This window comes from Manihot esculenta, chromosome 10 (genome assembly GCF_001659605.2).
Source record: "Manihot esculenta cultivar AM560-2 chromosome 10, M.esculenta_v8, whole genome shotgun sequence".
Classification (NCBI taxonomy): domain Eukaryota; kingdom Viridiplantae; phylum Streptophyta; class Magnoliopsida; order Malpighiales; family Euphorbiaceae; genus Manihot; species Manihot esculenta.
Window position 1 is genome coordinate 8030615 of NC_035170.2, and position 23371 is coordinate 8053985.

At 30.9% G+C, this 23371-nt stretch overlaps 1 protein-coding gene across 3 annotated transcripts; it reads right to left on the minus strand.

Annotated features, from left to right (window-relative positions):
- Positions 1 to 7284: 7284 nt before the first annotated feature.
- LOC110625089 (diphosphomevalonate decarboxylase MVD2, peroxisomal) lies at positions 7285 to 22448 on the minus strand. Of its 3 annotated transcripts, none has more exons than XR_006352299.1 (11): positions 21923 to 22448; positions 21042 to 21240; positions 19989 to 20052; positions 16578 to 16641; positions 16398 to 16478; positions 14878 to 14967; positions 9321 to 9407; positions 8826 to 8983; positions 8677 to 8714; positions 7940 to 8064; positions 7285 to 7807 (listed from the first exon to the last, which is right to left on the minus strand). XR_006352299.1 is itself a non-coding variant. In XM_021770616.2 (11 exons), the coding sequence occupies exons 1-11, from the start codon at positions 22127 to 22129 to the stop codon at positions 7594 to 7596; spliced, it is 1338 nt and encodes a 445-aa protein (XP_021626308.1). In that variant the 5' UTR covers positions 22130 to 22444; the 3' UTR covers positions 7285 to 7593. The 3 variants fall into 3 exon arrangements, 2 of the variants coding, with proteins under 2 accessions (XP_021626308.1, XP_021626309.1); XM_021770616.2 differs by having other exon boundaries at positions 8666 to 8714; positions 21923 to 22444; XM_021770617.2 differs by lacking the exon at positions 14878 to 14967 and having other exon boundaries at positions 8666 to 8714; positions 21923 to 22441.
- Between the last annotated feature and the right edge of the window lie 923 nt (positions 22449 to 23371).

Here is a 23371-nt window from a genome sequence, read left to right on the forward strand (position 1 = left end):
AGTGAAATAAAAAAAAAAAAAAGAAAAATTATTAGGGAAAATTAATAAAATTAAAATATAATTATTTATTTTAATAAAATGACAAGATTTTCAATTATTTTTGTAATACTTCTAGTAATTACTAGTTTTCGTAAACGTGTCTTAGACGTCTATACTCTATATATATATATATATTATAAATAATTATTGACATTATAAAAGTATGAAAATGTAATTAATAAAGTATTTATATGAAATAACGTGAAATCATATTCGATTCAAACTTTTCATGAACATTAAAGGTCTATTTGATGTTTAAATTAAATTAAAATATAAATTTTTATTATTTATTGTTTGGTGACCACAATTTTATATGTTAAAAATGATTAATTTATTGGATATCCAAAAATTATTTCCTCCGAAATTAATGATTGATAATCATTAATTATATTTTTTTATAATTATATATTTTTTTATTTTTTTTATAAATTTATATATTTATTCATATTATTTATTATTATTTTATATTTAATCACTAATTCAATACTTATTTTAAATCAGGCACTTTTATTCTGAATATTATGAATACTATATATACAGCAAATCACTGATAGCTAACAACTAATGAAACAAGTAACATCTATTCAAATCATTAGTATACCGAACAGAATCAAAATAATTAATATTGATTCTTTACTACATTAGTATAATGTTAATTTTTATTCCGAATATTTAAATATATTATTTTAAATATAACAGTTTCAATTTTTATTCTTTATAAAAAATTAGTTATACAATTTATAACAATGAAACAAATATAAAATATATGAATATAAATTATAATAAAATATAATTTTACTTTGAAACCAAGCTAATATTAGTTTTTTTTCTAATTTATCAGATATACTTTTAAAATATGTAAATGACTCAATTATAAGATCCCGTAGTTTGATATTATATATTTTTTTCTAAAGTTATAAATTAGTAAAAAAAAATATCTTATAGCTCGGTGCAAATTACATGTTATATTTATTTATTTATTTTTTGCATATTAATCCTATCACCTAAAAATAAACTTTAAGAATAAAAACAAAATGAAATGGGAGTGAAAATAATTAACGTTTATAAATTAAGAGATTAATTTAAAAATTCTTAGCATTAAAGAAATGCATAAAAAATAAAAAATATAATAACAAACTAATCTAAACATCATGAAACTTAATTTCACATAAAAAATAAATTGTCATGTGAATATGAACTCCTTGTTTATAATTGATACTGTACAAAGTGATTGTAGTAAAAAATAGAGCTGAAAGTGATGTATCGAAAATAGAGTTTGAATCGTGATTGATTAATTTTTTAAAAAATAAAAATATAAGGTGGTTGGTATTTACAACAGCCACTTTGATGCTCAAATCAGTAAAATGGAAAATAGAGCGAATTTTCTGAAAATTCGATAATGATATACTCGACTATTTGATAATGAATCTCATCGGCTAATCGGTCGGTAATTCTAAATTACTGGTGTAATGGGGTTTGTTGGATTGTGCCTACTAACGGTAACCTTATCTAAAGACTCGACCTATTTAGGAGATGGCGAGTCTTGATGCAGAACCGGGTGTAACGGCCAGTTCAAAATTTTCTCTCCATGAGTGGGACTGCGTATTCGATTATCATACCCTTTCCACGTGACTCTGTCTTGTGATGATAGTTATGACTAACTTTGGACGATTGTTGTATAACATCAGAGGTCCCCTGCTGATCTTTGATTCTTCAGGTTTGAAAGTGACAGTTGTCTCCACGATCTAGAGTACGTGTCTAACTTAGATTGGCTTTTCCCAGTTCATGTCGCTTCGCCTACTCTAGCACATTGATGATGATTGTCTTGTTTCTCGAACTGCCTTTAAAGCTTGCCGTAGAAACCATCATATAAGACCTATTCTTCTTCTCCAACTATCACTTTTGCTCACAACTATCGTCTCTGCTTGTAGAAAAAACTCGGCCATTCCTCTTTTTTGCTTTCACGGTAATTCCTGTTTGCTTTTTCCTTTTAAGATGAATAGAAATACTTCATCTTCTTCTCTTACTCCGAACGAAAGTTCTGCCTCAAGCTCTTCCTTCGACAGCACCATCCGCACCCCAGCTCCTATCGTTCCATTGAGAGCGACTCACGAAACCGAAGGCAGCCATCAGTGACACCCCTTCTATACTAATAAAGCAAGTTGTAGATTGTCTTCATGACAAATACCAAATTTCTTGAGAAATCTTCTGTGTCTTTGCTCCATCCTTGAGCGTTCACGCAAAATGACTAGATCCCTACGGAGGATACCGTCATACTCTACAAAGAGTAGCTGAAGGCGGGTCTTCGATTTCCCATGGATTCATTTTTTACCGAGATCCTTCGATTCCATAAACTTTCAGTCTCCCAGCTGCATCCCAACAGGTGGAGAATCATGATAGCATTCTGGTTTGTTTGTTTTAATAACAACATTGAATTGAGCGTAGTCCTCTTCTCTCAATTGTATCAGCTAGACACTCGAAGAAATGAGGAGTTCTGGTTTTTAAGTGGGAGGAAACGCCAGACTATGTTTGACCGGATACCTTCTTTATTAAAGCCATAGAAGAATAAGTTTTTTATCCTCTGTCACCGGACGTCCGGAGGTTTCAAATGCCTCTGAACGAGTTGGAACATGTAGGTGGAGCTGAATAAGGATGGGATTCAGCCACGGAGGGATGAAGAAGAGGTTTTAGACATTCTCTTGACGATGGCTATGATCCAGAAAATGGACATCAACATGGCGGTGAGGAACACCATCTTATCTTGATAGAGCCTTCTTTAGGCGAGCTAGGCTTGGGGTCCTCACCCGCCCATCCTTCCCTGTCTTGGGGAAAGCACCCCTCTAGCAAGCGAGCAGGGTATTTTTCTTTATGTCTTCTTTTGTACTTCAAACTACATTACTCACTTTTTGCTCTATATAGATATGGCTGGAAAGAAGAACAAGTTTGCTAAGGCAGCTCGTGCTGCCTACAAGGGCAAAATTGTTGCTGAGGCAACCGGTCCCCTTCCCAAGCGTGCTCGTCAAGTGGAAGAAGTATCATGCTTCCTCCTCCTCCTCCCTCCCCCCCCCCCCCACAATAGAAGAGTCAGCCCATTCACAACTTGAGTCTTCTAAAAGGGGTGCCTCTGCAGCAGTCCCTGTTATCGAGCCTCCTACATCAGTCCCCGTCCCTGCTGAGCCCATTCCTGTAAATGTGGGGGTTGATTCCTCGTGGTCTTGTAATATCCAACACTTGGCACTGGCGCTAACCCAGACGACCTTTTTTCTTGAAGAGCCCAACCTGGCTGTCCTAATAACCAAGAATGCTTTGAGGCTCGGGGACCGTCATCACCTGAACAAAGTCGAGACGGATGAGCTTTTTGACGTCGTCATGCATTTTGCTATGGAGAGTGCCCTATATGCCTGTATGGCCAAAGAGCATAATAAGGCCATGAGGCGAGAGTTCAGGATGGAAAGCAAAGAAAGAAGAGATATTGCAGGAGGCTTAATGAATCATTTCAAAAATACTTAGAAAATTTTGGTGATTTTATGAAGATCTTGGAAAGAACCATCTAGAAAAAGAATGAACGAACCACCAATAATGATGTAGATCCATTTGAAAATAGCGAAGGAGATGATTCTGAATCTAAATATTGTCATATGAAGGAAATCCAAGAAGATGAGATAGAAAGTACTTTAGTAGATCAAGTCTAAGAAATTCAAGTAGCTACTATAATTATTGAAAAGCATAACCAATATAGAGATAATTTTAAAGACGTTGAACCTGAGCAAAACTTTGATATTGATTTTAACTCCGATTCAAAGGATTGTTCTATTGAAGAAATCCAAGCAGTTGAAATAGAAACTCCTTCAATATGTCAAAGCCATTACAATCAAGTTGCTCCTGAGATTGTTGTTTAAGAACACAAGCCCAAAGATGAGTATGTGTATATCGATCTTTTTCTCACTATTATACTTGTTGATTAGAGGATGAATCTTCTTAAGGAGGGAGGAGTTGATGCGTGCACAAGGGGGGCAATAAACTGAGGCACATGGGAGCTCTAAGAATCTTCAAACATGCTAGTTACGAGACTCGAAACTAACTTTCGAATCATCCAACACCAAAATTATCATAGGTGAAAGAAATGTATTTGAAATGAAAAATATATTTAGAAAGTATGAGAAAAATTAAGATTATTCACGATACTTTATAAATAAGCAAGTAATGGGATGATCAAGTTTGGAATGCATGGGACCTACAAAAGGACTTGAAAATCAACTAAAAGATTCCAAATAAAGCAAAGAGTTGCAATACATGAACTCCAACTTATTTAGGGTGTACAACACCTATTTTAGCTATAAAGCCCATTTAAATCAAAATGCACTTAGGTCCATTTTGTTATTTTGGTATTTTATTAAAATTATTTTAAATTAATTAAACCCAATTTAGGTGGTTAAATTCGTGCAGCCCATAAAGAAAAAGAGTTATCGTAGTCCAACTAAGAAAATTATTTTTATTGTAATCATTATTGAGGAAGGTTTGACTATTTGACCAAGAATCTTTCCGACATTGGAGTTCATCTTTTTACCACTAGGATTAGAGTTTTAGAAGGCTATAAAAACCCTCTAAGTGGCGGCACGAATTTTGAGACTTATTTTACAAACAATATTATTTTTCTTGGTTAATAAAATTCTAGAGAGAATTTTGTTTAACTTTGTTTTGCATCAAAAATTGGCATTTTATTGAGATTAGTAATTTCGTAGTACCAAGAATCCTTCCTACATTGGAGTTAATCTTTCTACCACTAGGATTAGAGTTTTAGAAGGCTATAAAAACTCTCTAAGTGGAGGCACAAATTTTAATACTTATTTTGCAAATAATATTCTTTTTCTTGGTTAATAAAATTCTAGAGAGAATTTTATTTTAACTTTGTATTGCATCAAGAATTGACATCTTATTGAGTTTAATAATTTCGTGGTAATTCTATTCTTATTTTTCTTATTCGATTATCTACATTCTTGTTTATTCTTGTTTATTCATTATTTAAGGGTATAGTAGCACACTTAGGAACTAATCTTGGTGTGTGACTTGATATTATCATGCGTTGTAATTTTAGATTGTATTGTTAATCTAGAGTTTCCGCATCACCTGCTGTCTAATTTTCGATTGAGTGGTAGAAGAGGAAATTAGGAAATTGCATTAGATTAATTAGCAAAAATTCTGTCAGTCAAAGTTTTGGGATGGTTTAAAATCCAAAAATTTTAAAAAATTTAACCTTACATGTTTAGCAAAGCAAAGTTGGAGGCTTCTACATAATTTGTCTCGCTTATGGGTCAGGGTCTTGAAAAGGTTATATTTTCCACAATATTCATTCTGGCAAGCCAGGCAAAGGCCTTGCAGCTTGTGGATTTAACGAAATTTATTGGCCAGTAGAAAAGTTATTCAAATAGGAACTAAGATGAACATAGAGGATGGTTGAAGTACTTCTATTTCGTCAAATCCATGGATGCACAAGTTATATAATTTCAGATTGCCTAGTTTGTAACTTGACCATATAGCATTAACAGGATGACAGATTTAATTGATTATATTATGTTGGACTGAATCATCAGAAGGTGTTGCATTTATTCAATCATCAACAAGCTAAGGCTATTCTTTCTATCTCGGTAGCTCCTGTTGGTATGCTGAATTCTCTTATTTGGCATTATGCACGTAATGATCAATACAGCATGCAGTCCGGTTATAGATAGCTCATGTGCAATTAATATGTTCAACAAGTAATGTCCATACCCTCCTCTTCCTCTAGTATATATCCAAGTAAGTGGAAACAAATATGGCCTCTTCAGATCCCTCCAAAATTAAAAATTTTCCTTGAGCAACTTTTTTATAATGCATTACCAGTTTTTGTTAATTTGGTTTTACTTCATGATCCTAGATGCAACATTTGTTAGCCTTCGTCTAAAACCTTAGGACATGTTTTCTTTTGATGCCAACATTCTCGTGTAGTTTGACTTCCTTATAGTTATAAATTTGATCTTGTGGGCTTTCTTAGTTTCACAATATGGTGAAAACGTTATTGAAAAGGTCTCAAATGAACACAGAGGGACTCTATTACTGACTCTAGTTACACTTATAGCATATCTGGAAGGAAAGAAATAAATGTACTTTTGAGTTTGTACAGCCTAATCTAGTCGCAACGTTATGCCACATCTCTATTAATTTCAGTATGTTCCAGCACAAAAGTGTTTTTGTTGATTCTTTTGGTGTCCTTCCCCTATGAGATATATCAAGCTTAATTGTAATTTGACTTAAATGAGTCAAATTTTCCCTACTGCTATTGTTGTAACGGCTAGTAAGAACTATACATTATATTGTTATGCGAATATGATATTCCTTCATTCTGACAAGGAAGCACGAGTTGTCTTAATTGCAGTCAGATTGACATATAATGCGAGCTTTTATTTTATTGAATGTGAAATTAATTCTACTACTATGTATGATACTCTTCATAGTTTGTCATCTATAATACCATAGAAAAATTTTGATTGTGGTTATTTTCGATATTTACTCCCGCATTTCACGTATTTTATTTTAGTGATATTTACTCTTACATTCCACGTATTTCATTTTGGTGAATCCTCTGTCAAGTAAATACTATTGCAAATATAGTAGCTAACCTTTGCTTAAGGAATTTATTACCACTAGACATCAGTATCCATTGGCATTTTTTTTTTTTCTTTGTAATAAAGCTTTGCTGCGCAAACGATAATTTGCAGATTTAAAAAAAAAAAAAAAAGAGATGAGCTATAATATCCAATTTCTTAAAGCACATCACTCGTACTGAGAATGCTTGTCTTTTTGTTTTCATTTCCCTGAGAGTTCCTTGGAAACAAATAGATTAAAAACAAGAAAGTCAACTACCAGAGGATTTTTGGCCGCGGCCGATCTAATCGAATCACAGTACAAGTAATTTCAAGTTTATATTCACAAATAATCTTTAGCTACAATTTAGTAGCGTATATATCTTTAAAAACCAACTATTTAATACCTATAATTTTAAAAAACAATAAATTTGAGAACCTATATACATACATATTCAGGGCCCAAGAATTAGCCAATCCATCATTCCAATGATTCTCTAGTTTAAGCCACAAATATCCCAGGATAGGATGGTTCTCCAGGTGTAAAGATGAAATGAAAGCTCATCCCTGGAGGATCTTCAGGAAAATCTAACTATTTAAATAATTGAATCTTGCAAAGGTAACCATGACAAGGGCAACAAGATGCTGGTTTACTAACAATTTCAGAAATACAAAATTTCAAATTACTGGCTGAACTATTTAAAGATTTGCAACTGAAAGACACTTAAATGAACTGTTGTTCGAGTGCAAATAATCTCTAAATGGACCCTGAAGCTTAAAAGAAAGTTAACAAATGCAAGACAAACTGAGAACAGTTTGAAAATTATTTATCTGTAAATTCAATTACAGAAAACAATCATCAGGCTCAGAGAGATGTTTGCCTAGGCAAAGCATAATAACAGAAGTGCAAGAAAATGGGCAATGAATGCACCTTTTATTTAGGGAGCCCAGTTTCAGGGCTGAGAAGAGCCTGACTTTCATCTGAGAGCAGAACAGGACCCCGACCTGGTCTCGTACAGATGAAATAACTAACATCCCCTTTGTATCTTGCGGCATCTTTAATTTCTGAAGGTGGTGGCAATGCTTCCACGTCCTTCAAATCTTCAATGCCAGCATCTTTTAGTATTGACTTATCACCTAGAACATAACTGGAGAGAAGAACGCGTATTCATCAGAAAAGTCATCAGTCCCTGAAACAATGCACTTAATCCTTCTATAATATCTATCTTCAATTATGAAACTTCTTTATATTGTGTCATTAATATCCAAAGAAAATGTACCTGTTTAATTGAGTATCAGAATTTGGAGGGAAATAAAAAAGCAGCTTCTGCAGTAACTGGGCGGCAGCCTTCCTATTATGTGCAATTAGAACTGCATTAGGCCCAGCATCAAAGGTATAAGCCACCTGTCAAATTCTCAGTTAGTCAACTACGCTAAAAGTCGGCAACATCGCACATGGAATGCAGATAGTTTATAAGTGACTGAAAAGAATCCATTTCATTTTACTTCATAAAGTCAGACTAGCTAAAAAACAAAAACAGTCATGTCCAATCAGATTATGACTGATGGGCAGATCAAGAGATCTCAATCTAACCAGGGATTAGATTGAACGTTCAATGTTCCTTTGCCAAGTGGAAATCTTAACGACAGCAGAAATTAAGAGTTAGAACAAAAATTGCGGTAAGTAAGAAGCAGACTCATTTCCAGGCATGCTGAAATCATAGACAGGCACTAAGTTTCAAAAATGACCTAAAAATTAACAAGTCATACTGCATAGAGGACCACCATTGATCTTTTGAAATTCAAATGGCAATTTGCAAATAATTATCATTATATCAATGCATGCCTCAAGTTTCAAAAATTATCACCTAGAGCTGAACATTGATCAATGATTATTTCTGCAGGTACTTTTGAATTTCAAAAACCTTTCTAACCTTTTTTTTTATGATTTCTCTTCTAAAATTGTGATTTATCCTGCAGAAATAAGAGCTCAACAGTAAACAAACCTGAGGTGTACCTTCTGAACGATTCCATTTTTCAACACAGCTGATTATCCTGCGAGTCATTACATTAACATTAATATGTACAGTTTGATACTGCAATCAGAACAAGAATAAATATTTACAACCGCTTATGTTCCATGTCAAACCGCAAATGAGAACTTGCCTGTGTGATGTATCATTCATGTAGAAAATTGGTGGACATGTATCCAAGCAGACAGCATGGAACTGATTACTATCAGCACAGGTTAAGTGTGCAAAAGATGCAAAATCCCGATTTTTTATGGACATTTCCATTTGCACAATGCGTTTTGGTACAATTTCCTATTAAAGTCAAAGAAGAAAGTATCGCCAAAATTTAAATTTAATTAAGCACTCTCATAATAATTAATAGACGACATCATACGAAGACAACTACCACTAAAGAAAGAGTGCATTAAAAAATATACAAAAACTGAAGGAGACTAATCCTAATGGAAAAATAATATAACCAAATTATGAAGCACATTTATCATCTAGAATTCTAGAGTAGATCGGGTATACAGCTCTTAACTCTATTTTGAACTTATAACATCAGTCATGGAGAATATTTTCCTTAAATAGAGAGAAAACCTTACAGAAAATCAGCTGCAAGAAATATGATTAAAGAATTGAAAAGGACCTTAGCTCTATGTTGTAAAAGCAAGCTGGTTTCAACAGTCTCATGCATTCCTGTGGTGCTGCTAGTTTCTTTTTCCCGTGAACTTACCTGAAAAATAAAATAAACAATGAGATTATAAGAACATGGAGCATAGAGAAGAAACTACTAAATGTTTTAAAAAGAACCTCTATAGTATAATGTCATTAACGCATATCAGAAACTAAAACTTAAATTAACTATAACACTATTTAATAAACTAAATATTATAAGAAATAGAAATGTATAAATATGATAGATATTGTATATTCATTAGGTTTGATCTTAGGCTTGACTTTAGTAGGAATTCACATTCCTTTTTAATTGACACTTGTACATAAATATGTGATATTCTCCTACATTGAAATAAATTAGAAATACAATTCTATAGATGGTATCAGCATAGGAAAGAAGACACATATTTTCACTTGTTTTGTTTGGAGAGTTAGGGCTCCGTTTGTTACTTTGTTTTAAGGTCAATCTCATACAGTGATATTGGGCTCTCAAAATCCAACTATGAAAGACACAGAGGTCCAACAAGGCCGGCTTGAACTTGAAGAGCCAACTGCCATTTGATCGGCGAGTGAGCCTCACACACCAGACCAACTTTCTGCCGCCGTCTCACTTGCTAGCACATGGAGGTCCGTCCTATATCCATTGTTGCTTCGATTGCTGCCGCTGGCATCACCTCAAGGTGTAGTCTCCATTTCTGTGGTTTGGGTTTCGTTTTGGGCAATATGTGGAGGTGATTTTGCTTTGGTCCCTAATCTATCACTATTCACTGCTTTCTATGATTTCTGCTTGATCTACTTTTGTTTTTTTGCTCTCTATGATCTAGTGAGGTATACTCATTGGGTGTTCTTTCAAAATGGCTGAAAGCTATGTTACTTGGACTCGAATACAGGTGTCAGAAATGGGTGCATATTCCTATACTTGACTTGTCAACATTTTAAATAGAAAATAGGGGGATATGGATCTAAATTTAGACACGGGTGCTTGAATATGCTATGTTATACAAAATAAACTAGAATAAAAAAGATATAAAGTTATATAGTAATAATAATAGTCTAAATAGATTGTCAAATCCAACTAAATATGTCATCCAAAATACAACCAAATAATTACTTTTATTTAAATACATGATCTTCATCTCGAGATATAAGAATACTCTCTTAACTATGCATAAATATGTCACTCAAGTATTCGAGTGCAGGAATATATGTCAAATCACATATTCCATGTCATATCCCATGAAATATCACGTCGACATGGATACGACATGGCAAAAAGAGGAGTTGGAGTATAAGAGGGCTGAAAATAAGAATGTGGCAGCAGATGTGATTCCTACGATGACTAAAATTATATTATACAAACTAAATTGCTCTGATTATTTAGTTGAATCAAGATAATTCAAATTAATTTACAAAGTATCAAAATGGATTATCACCTCGTCAAGGATGATACAAAATAAATTTGGAAGTGGGATGGCACCTGATTGTGTTTGTAGATCTGGAATTCCATTAACAATGAAGTAATTAGTCTCAAAGATTATTATGAATTTACTAAGGATTTTATGATTTATTTGGATTTTCTCTATTCAGGTCGATGGAATATTTTTTGCATTTATATGGCGAGCAAAGTGTTTTACCAGGCTAAAAAGCATGACATAACTCACTGCTAATACTATGAATTTTGGAGGAGCTTAATGTCTCGATACCTTTTAGCACAGATGTGAAAACTTAACTCAACGAGAGTAAATAACTGTAATGAGTTTTTTTGCAAGGCTACCTCCAATCAAATTCTTTCTAGTTCGAAAATTCCATCTTTGCATTATGCTTTCACTAGGGTGTTAGCATACAAAAACTTCTCAAGTCTCTCACGTACTAGTGCTCTTATTAGCCATAATGATAGGGCAACAAAGGCAAGAATAGAAGAGGTTCTAATGGTGGTAGAAAATATTTGCATCCCGGGGAAATAGTTCTCGCTCGACTCTAGTGGAATTATTTGTTACTACTGCCAAAAGTCTGGACATATTAAGAAAGCATGTTTGAAACTCCAGAATAAGAATCAGTGTTCATAAAATGGCACATATGGCAATTAAGGCTCCTCTAGTCACCTCATTTTCTGATAAGGGTATTTTGATATTTGTTGACGAGCATGCACAATTTTCTCAGTGCTAAGCTTCTCTAAAATCCATCAATTCTCCTTCACTGCAATTGCTGAGTTAGATAACTCCACTGAATCCCTTGTGTCTTCTCTTTCAAATGGGTTATTGATTTTGGTGTTATCTGCAATATATCGGGTAATTCTAGTTTATCTAACTTTAAGTCTCATACACTATGCTCTTATGTCACTCTAGCTAATGGTTGTTATTGATTCAAAGCGAGCCAACTAAACAACTCTTTTTGTGTTCTCCATTTCATGCCTATCTAAGTTCTCATATAATTACTTTTTGTCAGCAAGCTCACCCTCACAGTAAATTATTGTCTCATTTTCTTTTTCTAATTATTGTTTGTTTTAAGATCTTTCAACGAAGCTGGTAAAAAACGTAAGTTGCAAGGTCTCTATATCCTCATCAACAAGTATCAAGGACTCTTACATGTTCCAATAGTCTAACTCCATTAGATGTCCGCTGTCAGTTGGAAAACCTCCCTCTCTTTGCTTTAAGGAAGCTATGTTCATAGTTTTAGTCTTTGTCTATTTTAGATTGTGAATCGTATTAATTTGCCAAACATTATCATTTACCGACTGTATCATAAGTCAATAAACGAGAGCCTTTGGGGTCCCTGTTTTATTATGTCTAAATCTGGTTTCAAGTACTTTATTATATTTATTAATAATTTCTCTCAAACTACATGGTTAATTAAATGAAAAATTGTTCACAGTTATTTTTCATCTTGTTCTCTTTGTGCTAAGATTCAAACACAATTTAATATTTCTATAATGGTGAAAAGTGATAGTGCTACAGAATATCTTTATGTGAAATTTCAAACTTATTTATTACACAAAGAAATTCTTCAGTAATCTTCGTGTGTTGATACTCCATTACTAAATGGGGATGCCAAATGCAAAATCAACATCTTCTTGAAATAACAATGGTTCTCTTGTTCCACATGAGAGTTCCTAAAAGTTATTGGGCTAATGCAATTTCCACTACTTTTTTTTAATCACATATCCTCGTCTATTCTTCATGGTGATACACCTCACAATGTTTTATTTTTCTCTAAATCTTTATTCACTAGTGAACCACGCATCTTTGATTGTACTTGTTTTGTAAGTATACTCATCCACATATTACTAAATTAGATTCCAAATTGCTAAAATGTGTTTCTCTTGGATGCTTGGTTTCAAAAAGGGTATTGTTTCTTTTTTCCAATACTTTATCGTTATCTTGTATTTGCTGATGTCATCCTTTTAAGTCTACTCCTTTCTTTCCCCCGTCGTCTATCTATGATACCCAAAGAGAGGAAGATGATTTCTTAGTATAAACTATTTGTCCTTTGCCTAGTCCTCAAAATCTTCTTGTTCCTCTAGTTCATGTATTAGGTCATCCTCCTATTATTCCTGACTCCAATCTACTATCAAATTTTCCTAGATTTTTCGTCGTGGCTCCTACTTTCATCATTCCATTCCAGTCTAACTTAAACCTTCCTATTGCCCTTCGCATATCCTATCTCATTTTTATTTCTCATAATCAATTATTTTCTTTCTCTTGTTTTGATACCATTTTAGATTCTATGTGAGTTCCTATGATCGTACATGAGGCATTATCTTATCCTAGTTGGCGTGTTATAATGGAGGAGGAAATGGTAGCCTTAGACATTAATGGTACTTGAGAATTAGTCTCCTTGCCCTCTAGGAAGGGGGCTATAATTTGTAAATGGGTATTTACATTAAAATAAATTCCGATAGGTCTGTTGCTCATCTCAAGACCCGCTTGGTTGTCAAAGGTTATGCTCAAAATTATGGGGTTGACTACTTTAACACATTAGTATTAGAATCTTACAATTCTTGATTCAAATCAATTTCCTAGCATATCAATTCAAATTGGATGAATCTTAAATGTACTTAAAGGTTATGATTCTTGATCCAAATTTTATGATTCTAGATTCAATTTCTCATCCTAGCAATCTAAATCTATAAGGTAAAGTGTAAATATACCTTAATTGTAACTAAATCGAAATGATCGATAGTGAACTAGGTGAATTAATATGAATCATCTTCACTCGATTCAGTCAATTATTTATAAAGGAGTTTCAAGACTTTATATTTTCAGAATTTAAGATCTCATTCATTTATGCTAGAAATGCGTATATAAACATTTTCCTTAGCTATTTTTCTTTCACCACCCTTTTTTTCACCCTCCATCTTCTTTATTTTTTCTTTCTTTTTAGTTAATTTACTTAACTACTTCTTTATTTTTCTTTTTTCTTTTTAGTCAATTTACTGTCAAATTATGATGATTATATGAATAATATTCTAACCTAATATCATTTTTTACTATATAATTATTTGATAAAATTTAAACGAGAGTTTCAGCATACATATAATACTAACTATCGTATGCAATTCTAGAGTTCATAATTTATAATATAAAACTATATGACATAACAAATACATATAAATCGAGTATAATACATATTTTCTAATGAGATAAATTATAATTCTATATTTATCAAAATACTTAATTATAACATGATTTTTACTTATCTTTTAGAACATATATTAATTTTAATTAATTTTTAGACATCTTATGATTCAATTTGATTATCAATTCTCAATTTAGAAATGAAGATTTCGATTCCCAATTTAGATCTTGATTTAACAACTATGCTCTAACACTCTCCGATAACCAAGTTGGCCCTTATCCAATTATTTGTTTCTCTTTGTAATATGTTTGCCCTTGCACTAGTTAGACATAAAAAATGTTTTTTTTCATGGTGATCTTCGTGAAGAAGTTCATATTGAGCAACCACTTGGTTTTGTTGTTCAATAAGAGTTAGACAAGATTTGTAGACTTTGTAAATCTCTCTATGGCTTGAAACAAGGTCCTTAAGCATGGTTTGACAAATTTACTGAGGTAGTCCAGCAGTCTAGTTTATAGATGAGTAAGTGTGATCACTCAGTGTTTTATCAAAATTCTAATGGTGGGTTAATCCTATTATTGGATATATAGATAAGTTTGCAAGCATTATATCTCAAAGAATTTCTTAATTCATAGTTTCATGCGAATTTGACAAATTTACTAAGGTAGTCCAGTAGTCTAGCTTTTAGATGAGTAAGTGTGATGTGATCACTCAGTGTTTTATCAAAATTCTAATGGTGGGTTAATCCTAGTAGTGGTATGTATAGATGAGTTTGCAAGCATTATATCTCTAAAAGAATTTCTTAATTCATAGTTTCATGCGAAAGATTTGAGCCCACTTGAAGTATTGTTTAGGCATTGAGGTTATAAGGTGTAAAAAAAATATTTTTCTTATCCCAAATAAAATATGTCCTTGATTTGTTGGTAAAAACAAGAAAGTTAGGTGCTAAGCCTTACAATGCACCGTTGACCCCGAATCTCCAACTTATCGCAAAAGAATGAATTGTTTCTCCAACTTATCGCAAAAGAATGAATTGTTTGCAAATCCTGAAACATATAGGAGATCAGTTTGCAAATTGAATTATTTGACAGTGACTCGTCTAGACATCACATATTCAATTAGTGTTGTGAGTTAGTTTATGTCCTCTCCTATCGTTGCTCGTTGGAAAGTTTTGGGACAAAAGCTTCATTACTTGAAAGGAGCTCTAAGTGCGATCTCTTCTATGGTAATCAAGGACATTCAAACATTGAATTTTTTTGCACAGATTGAGTAGGTTTGAAAATTGATAGGAGGCCGATAAGATATTATATTTTTGTGGGAGGTAACTTAGTATCATAGAAAATAAATAAAATATTGTCTCCCATTCTAGTGATGAATCTGAATATATAGCATTTCTTCCAAAATATTTAGATTGCAGCTATATAGGATATAAGCATATTGTGGTAAACAAAAACATTGACCCCCCATTTGACATGATCCATTTTGCAAAAAAATAATTCAAATGAATTCCAACAAAATCATACATGATTTTATTTTCTTTAAAAAGGAAAATATTTTAAGTTAAAAAAAAATAAGAAATGCATTCTTCCATTTCAAAGTCCAAACAAGAAATTTGATAAAAAGAAATGAATTGTATTGAACGCAATGCTTTGATTCCAAAAAAAAAGGTGAGAAAACTTCCACATCTTGTATCAGATTAAGATGATGAATATGCCAGGACAACTCATTAAACCTCTATCAGGAAGGTTCATACAGTACCTTTTATGGGGTCTCAAGGTTAGGAGAAAAGTTGCAGCTATTATTTGAGAGTCTATATAAAGTTCTTGTTGTTTACCATCCAACCCATTCAACTAAGGTTGATTCGCAGGTTGTTTTACTCTGTCACGACTCTTAATATGCCTTATATTTCAATAATCTTTAGCCAACTTGTTCTAACATTTACCATGCTTGCCTTGCTGGCAATAAAGGCACTTATATGTATGGTTCCACAGGAAACATTTTTCTCAAAGTTCCAAATTCAGCAAAATGGAAAGATAAGATAATATAGGGTAGAGGTTTTCAATATTACAGCTATCCACAGGTAGGACATGAAGATGTTGTCATAAACAAATAAATAAAATAGAAATCAAGTAAAAGAACAAGTAAAACATCTCTTGAACTACTCACTTTTACACATGTTTTCTAATGTAAATTTTAAATACATTAAACATCTATCATAAATGTGCACTATTGATTAGAAAAGCACAATCAAAATTTTTTTAGTAGTGACTCTCACCACACTACCACAGAATGGGATAGAATGTAAAACAAGTAAATTAATTTTTATAATTAAAAAGCATTGATTAAGAAAAAATCATTAGGAAGGAAATTTAAGAAACACCATTTCTATATAATTTCAGAAACACTTGATCCAAGAGGCCAAAACCAGGAAACTTCTTCAAACGTACAAGTGTTTAAATAACAAAAAGAAACATACCACGGCAATAATAATAACAAGGTCATGCCAGTGCTTCTCATCTACAACTTGAATAGCAAGGCTATCACTTCCATCCTCAACCTTGAGATGAATTAATAAATCCATTAGATAAATCCGTTCAAAATAGCAAAGCACCTCCTACACTGCAGGCACCAAAGATGTCCTGAAAATGAATATTACCTTTCCCATGTTCCACTTAACAAATCCACCAAACAAACTACGACAAGCACTGCCTGAACCTTGCCTAAGAAACAAAGTTTAGAGAATATCAAACATCTAAATCCAACTTGTATGGACAGCTAAGCTATGTAAGTATAAATTATAAAATATATAACTCAACTATAAAGTAATTCAAGATGGCAGAAAATAGGGAAGAAAAATGTCATAGTGACTTGCAGATATCTACCACAACAGGATTTTGAAATATCAGTTACAAACAAATAATACATGCCAGCAACGATGCTGCACCATGGAATTCAGACTTACAAACAAAAGGGCACACATAATTCAAACCAACAAATAGGTTGATCTATATATATATATATATATATATATTAAGCCATTGCTGGCAATAATTAAACAAAAAACCAAAACAATTCTACATTTGGAATAGTAGGCATTAACCACATCTATGAACATTTAATCTGTACTAGTTTTATCAAACGTGTGTTGCACATTATTTATACTCGTTATTCTAATTTTATATCTAATTTTTTATTATTTTTATATATAATATTAATATTATTATATTATATTAATTTTTGACATTAACTAAATTGAATTTTTTTTATTCTTATAATGCTAAATTGACATAACTGGTAGACAAATAAAATTATTTGTATTATTTACTATATATATATTTAGTTTGTTAATATTTAACAATGTTTGATTGCATAGTTTTTTATATTATTTTTTATTAGTTAGAGTTGTATATATTTGTATAATTTATGCTTAAAACATTCTTTTATATATTGCAAGATTATTAGTAATATATATGTTATATTATTTTTATAGATAGTATTAACAGTAAATATATTAGTTTAGGTTTTTTATTTTGATAAACTCATTTTTTTTAAATAAGAATTTATTTTAAAAAAAATATTCTCCTTATTCTTTCTTTTAAAAAATAAACTCATACTTTTCAGAAGTGAAATATAAAATTTTTTACATTATGGAATAAAGCCACTGAATTTAAATAAAAAAAAATTATTATTGTAAGGCATTGGATAATAATACTTAATTATATTACAATTCTAAATATATTTATTTCCTTTCAAATCAAAATATTACTTGAAAAATTTTTTTCTTATTTTATCATTGATAATATATATTTGAATAACTTTTCACAAATTAGAAAATAATGTAAAGTTTGTTACTTTATTCTTGTAAAATTTATTTTAACAAATCATAATGATATAAAAATAATTTAAATTTAAATGAATAAATTTTTTACCAAAAATAAAATAAAAATATTAATTTAGCAAAATTTGCATTTTAGTAAAATTATATTAAATTATATATCAAAGTGAATTTTATTCGACTTTAATATTATATTATAATAAATTGTTGTTTGCAATATAAAGTATAAACTTCTTTTATAATCTATAGTAGTTAAAAGGAATAAATAATTAGGTCTTACTTAGCTATTAACTTATTAATTTTTTAAAAAAAAGTAATTGCAATAAAATACTTAGTCATATAAAAGTTAAATACAAGTAGTAGAATAAAATTTTAAATTTATAGAAAATATTGAAATTAATTTAAAAATATATAATTATAGAAACATAAGCAATAATAGATGTTTTTATAAACAAACTTACATTTTACATTTATTAAATTTTTATATTCAATTTTTTAATTTATTTGAGAACCACTTTGTGTGATTTTTTTTATATGTTGGATATGATTTTTGTTATGTTAAATTAAAATTTATTAAATTAATAATGTTTACTTAGAATATAATTATTTTAAATTTATTTATTTTTACTAATGATATTACGTAACAATAGCCGAATCATGAACTGTCACCACAGGGCTACATGACAAGAATTTGATAAGTGGGTAATGTTGTCCCACCCGAGAAAAAGAAGACTCGGACATATTAACACCCAATTTATCGTCAAGACTCGCCCTCCCTTAGATAGGAAAAGTTTCGGTATAAAATTATCATTAGCGAGTACAATTCAGCGTGCCTCGTTACGCTGACCAATTAACCGACACCGACAGGATCCCTTATTGAAATTATGTAAGTTATTCAATTCAATCAATTTCAAAGTTATTCACATATGGAAAGAAATATTAATATGTTAAAATCTATATAATTTAAAGCAAATGCATATGAGATTTTAAAATATTATATTATAATGAAAAAGATACAATAACAAAAAAAGAATAAATTAACTAAATTTAATTATTTAAGTTGTTACTAGCATTTTCTTTTAGTTGCTTCGTACTACAAGAAATATCGAAGAAAACCATGTTCGATATTAATGTCATTGATAAACCTTATTTCACCTAGAATTCTACTTTATCTAATATTTACTATAAATATATTTAATATATACTTACGGTCTTATTTATTTTTACAAATAATACCTTAATATTATTAATTATAAAATTATAAAATTATAAAAATAACAAATATAATCATTTACATTAGAATTCTTTTATTATCATAAATTATAAAATTCTATTATAATTTCATTGCTTTTTAGAATTTTATTAATTAAAATTTATTATAATATATTAATTAATTTACTTTTTATTAGCAAATAAAAATAAATAAAACTTAGTCTTTTATTATCATAATAGAAATTATCACGGGTATTTTTTACCATCTTATTATTATCTCCTCCTTTTCTTTTTATATAATATATTATAAATTATACATATATACATACACATTTTTAAAATTTGACTATTACTTCTAGTTTTATTTTAATTTGTTTTAAGAAAGTGCTCCCTTTTTTTTAATTAGAATAGCAAAAAAAATATCAATTTCAAGTTTTATTAGAATAATAAAATATTAGATGCATTAAAAAGTTTTATTTTAAATTCAATTAAAATTTGTATATACTTATAATTTCCACTAAAAAAGTACATTTTTTAAATATTATAAAATAAAAATTTGTGTTCTGATTTTATAAAATTTTAATTGCAATGATGTTAATTATTATTTCTTTTTAAAGTAATATTTCAATTATTTCCTGTAGAAATCAATTTAAAGTAAAAATACAATTAAGAATTTCAAATTAAAATAAACTCTATAATTAATTTAGCATAAAATTTTAATTAGAATTAGATTAATTCTAATAACCAATTAAAAATTAATTTTTAATGTAATTATTGCAGGTTCTTAAGGATAGTTGTCCATCCCATTATTCTCCTCCCCCACCTACCCACCCACCCACATTTATATATATTATAAATTATGAAAAAGTAAACTTCTAACGCTTCTTACAAGCATCATGACTCCAGCAATGAAAGTGAACTATCTTACTCAAAATTTTTAGGCATAGAGACAAACATCCATTGAAATCAAACACTAAGCGACTTGAAAAAGGAAATATCAGTCAACCATAAAAGATATACCTTGCAATAGCAGAAAGCTCACTATTATCTTCTTTAGCATTCATCAGCTTTGCAAGGGCAAAAACTGCAATACAACTTGAAAAATCAAATAGACTCTCGATGAATCCTTCTGTCCAGTAAATGCTAAAATTTGAGATAGAAGTTGGCACATGTAAAGCTGAAAATCAATGAAATGGTTGCTCAATGCACAATAAAAAGGAGCAATTCTCGCTCATTTGGCAGATTCACATGAACTGCTTTAATAATGTCAAATTGATTAATTCAACAAGGCCATCTTTGATAACAAAATTCAAGAGGTTAGACCAGAAAAATCCTGCTACCAAACAAGTAAAAGTTCCCATATGTGGACAGAGTATATTGAAAAACATGTACTGTATTATTTCAACCATGTCAGATTGACCATAAAACCTCTGCATTGGAAATTGAAAATAATGTTGACAATAAGCTCACTTGTGCTCGGAATAAAATCAGCATTAAAGTTATCTACAGCAAAAGCACCTTGATGTAGAGTCAGCTTGACTCACATGGAAGACAATGCTCCTTAAGAGCCATAATCCCTATATGCAACAGGTTATGAGGTTATGCAAATACTTAGGAAACAGACAAATCCTATGAAGTATGAACATAAATCAAAGACAAAGATAACATGTCACAGCGGGATTGCTAGGATTTTATTAAAACTCAAAAGAATATCATGGTCTGTCACATTCACATATATAGGAAAATATGCACCATAACAAGTGTTCCCGGAAATGATAACAAGGTATGCTCAAATCACATGTTATTGTTCACCCTTAAAAAAGATGAATTAAGGAATCAAGCCAATTCTGATGATCAGAACAGAATATATTCCCAAGCACAAGACAAACCAGACCATAATGTTTTCTCAGAAAAATGATGAGCACCTTCATCATACACAAAAGGCGGCAGAAAATATATTTTGAAACCGTAGGCTTGTCAACCACGTTAAATGCGGGCAAAAGGGGAAGGAGAGAGATGAGGCAGGTGGGGGTTAACTATTATGCAAGAAAATATTGAGAAAATAATATTTACCAAGACAAGCAAAACCAGCTGCTGAAGAAGCCAGTCCAGCAGCAGTAGGAAAATTGTTATATGAAGCTATATGTACATGCAATTTCTCCCAATCCTTCTTTGAAATCTTGATACCCCTTTCTTTATCTTCTATATCACAGGCTCGAGCACGAATTTCCCTTAAACAATTCTGATACCTACCCCCAGAAAGGGAAATCTCCTACACTAAGCACAAAAACCGAAGGAGCTATGAATCAACACTAAGGCAAAAGAAAGTCTAATTCAAATCAACAAAAATAAACAGTTTGCTTTGGTTGCAAAGATAATAAATTAGCATTTTAAGTATGACATAAATTGCACAAAGTAATTCCAGTAGGGTGAGATGACTCATTTTCTTTGTGCTAAGCATAAGATATAAATCCTCAGCGTGTTTGTTATCTGGGAAGAGAGAAGAAAAATTCAGACAACTATAGTTGGCTATTTTCTGGTCTCCTCAACATTTTTCATCAAAAATACTTTTCTTCACTTAAGTCATAAGAGATTTTCAATGCACCATACTAGAACTTGTTGATTGTATTGATATGGATAGAAATTGATCTTACTCGACAGACTCAATTGACCAGAGGAGCTTATACCCTCAGAACTTCAACAGATAAATTTACACGAGCAATATCAAAATCAAATCACCAAGAAAAATTAGATTAAAAACAAGTGTGCTCAATGGAGCACATATGATTAAGCTCATTCAAGTGATCTCCCAAATAATCATTCCATAGACAAAAACAAACCCAGGAAAATTCACCATATCAATTTTCGTTTATTTCAATTCTTTTCTTCAGCAACCCAAAAACTAACCCAACTAAGAAGTGAAAAAAGTGGGGAAATTGTGAGAAAGTTGATACCTTCCCATTTAGCCACATCCGATCCTGAACAAAACTCGGACTAACAGCAACAGTAGTGGTAGTACAAAGATGTGCAGGATCTAGAGTAATACTTATACTATCATTAACAGGCAAAATCAGGGTCTCATCCCTCTTCCCCCAATACTTTATCACTGCAATATTAGTTGGTGTCTGCGCGGTCACCATTTTCACCCACGGTTCCGACATTACAGCAAGCAACCCACCAACCAAAAACAACAATAATCAGAAAAACAAAGAGGGGATATAAAGAAGTAATCTGAAATTGAATTGGGTGATAATGCGGTTGAAGCTATTAAATAGCAGATAGAACGAAATGGACTGGAACTAGTAGGGAACAACAATGGGGAGTAGGTTCGTGGGGTTGAAGACTTGATGGCTTGTGGGTCCACTGCTTATTTGATTCATTGCGGATTTTCCAATGAACTGAAGGAGCTGGCTCTGAATCATTTTATTTATGGAAGCTGAAACTCCAGGTTGAACCGGTAAAGTGATCCCTAACCTCACCAGGACAAGTTTGGTATCTACCCACCTATGGAGGGCAAGATGGCAATTTACCATTTTGGCCATCCAAAATTATGTATTTAGCTAAAAATAAAGAATTTTATATTTCTTTTTATTTAAATATGAAAAATGAAAATATAATATTTTTAAAATATAAATAAATTGCGATAGATTTATGGTCTATACATTTGGTTAAATTTATAATTTTAATTAAAAATGTGCTCACAAAATTAATTTGATTATAAATATATTTAAATAAATTTAAGAGATTTTAAATTTTATTTTTTAATTTTCAATTTATATTTTTTAAAAAAAATAATTTTTATTAAAAGTGAAATTAAGGATATAATTATATTTTATAATATTTAATGTTTAAATAATTATATTTTATAAAAATTGAGAATTAAATAATCAGAGAATAGCTACATAGAGATGCGAGTGTGCTCTTCACTGATTGATGAAAACTAATATGAGTGTCCTCTCCACCGTTTGATGAGTGTCCTCTAGCTAGAAATAAGGACAGCAGCTTGCTGCGATCTAATGAAATTATAAGTACCATTTTTCCACATTGCAAGATTTTCTATATTATTTCTTCACCATAGAGAATAAACAACGAATGAAAATTGAAAAAGACCTTTCTAATTTTTTAAATAAAATTATGACATAGCTTGAAAACTTAAACAACAGCACTATTTTTCCTTCACAAGACAATATCAGTCGGTAGAATTAAATTAATTTAAAATTTTAATTTAATTTTTTATTTATTTCAATTTAATTTTTAATTTTAAAATTTTAATATTTTAATTTGATTAGATTTTAATTAAAAAATAATAAATAATAAATTAAATCAATTAGTGATAATAATATATTATTTTTTAGGGAGATTTACAATTTAATTCCTAGATATTACCATTATTAACAAGTCAG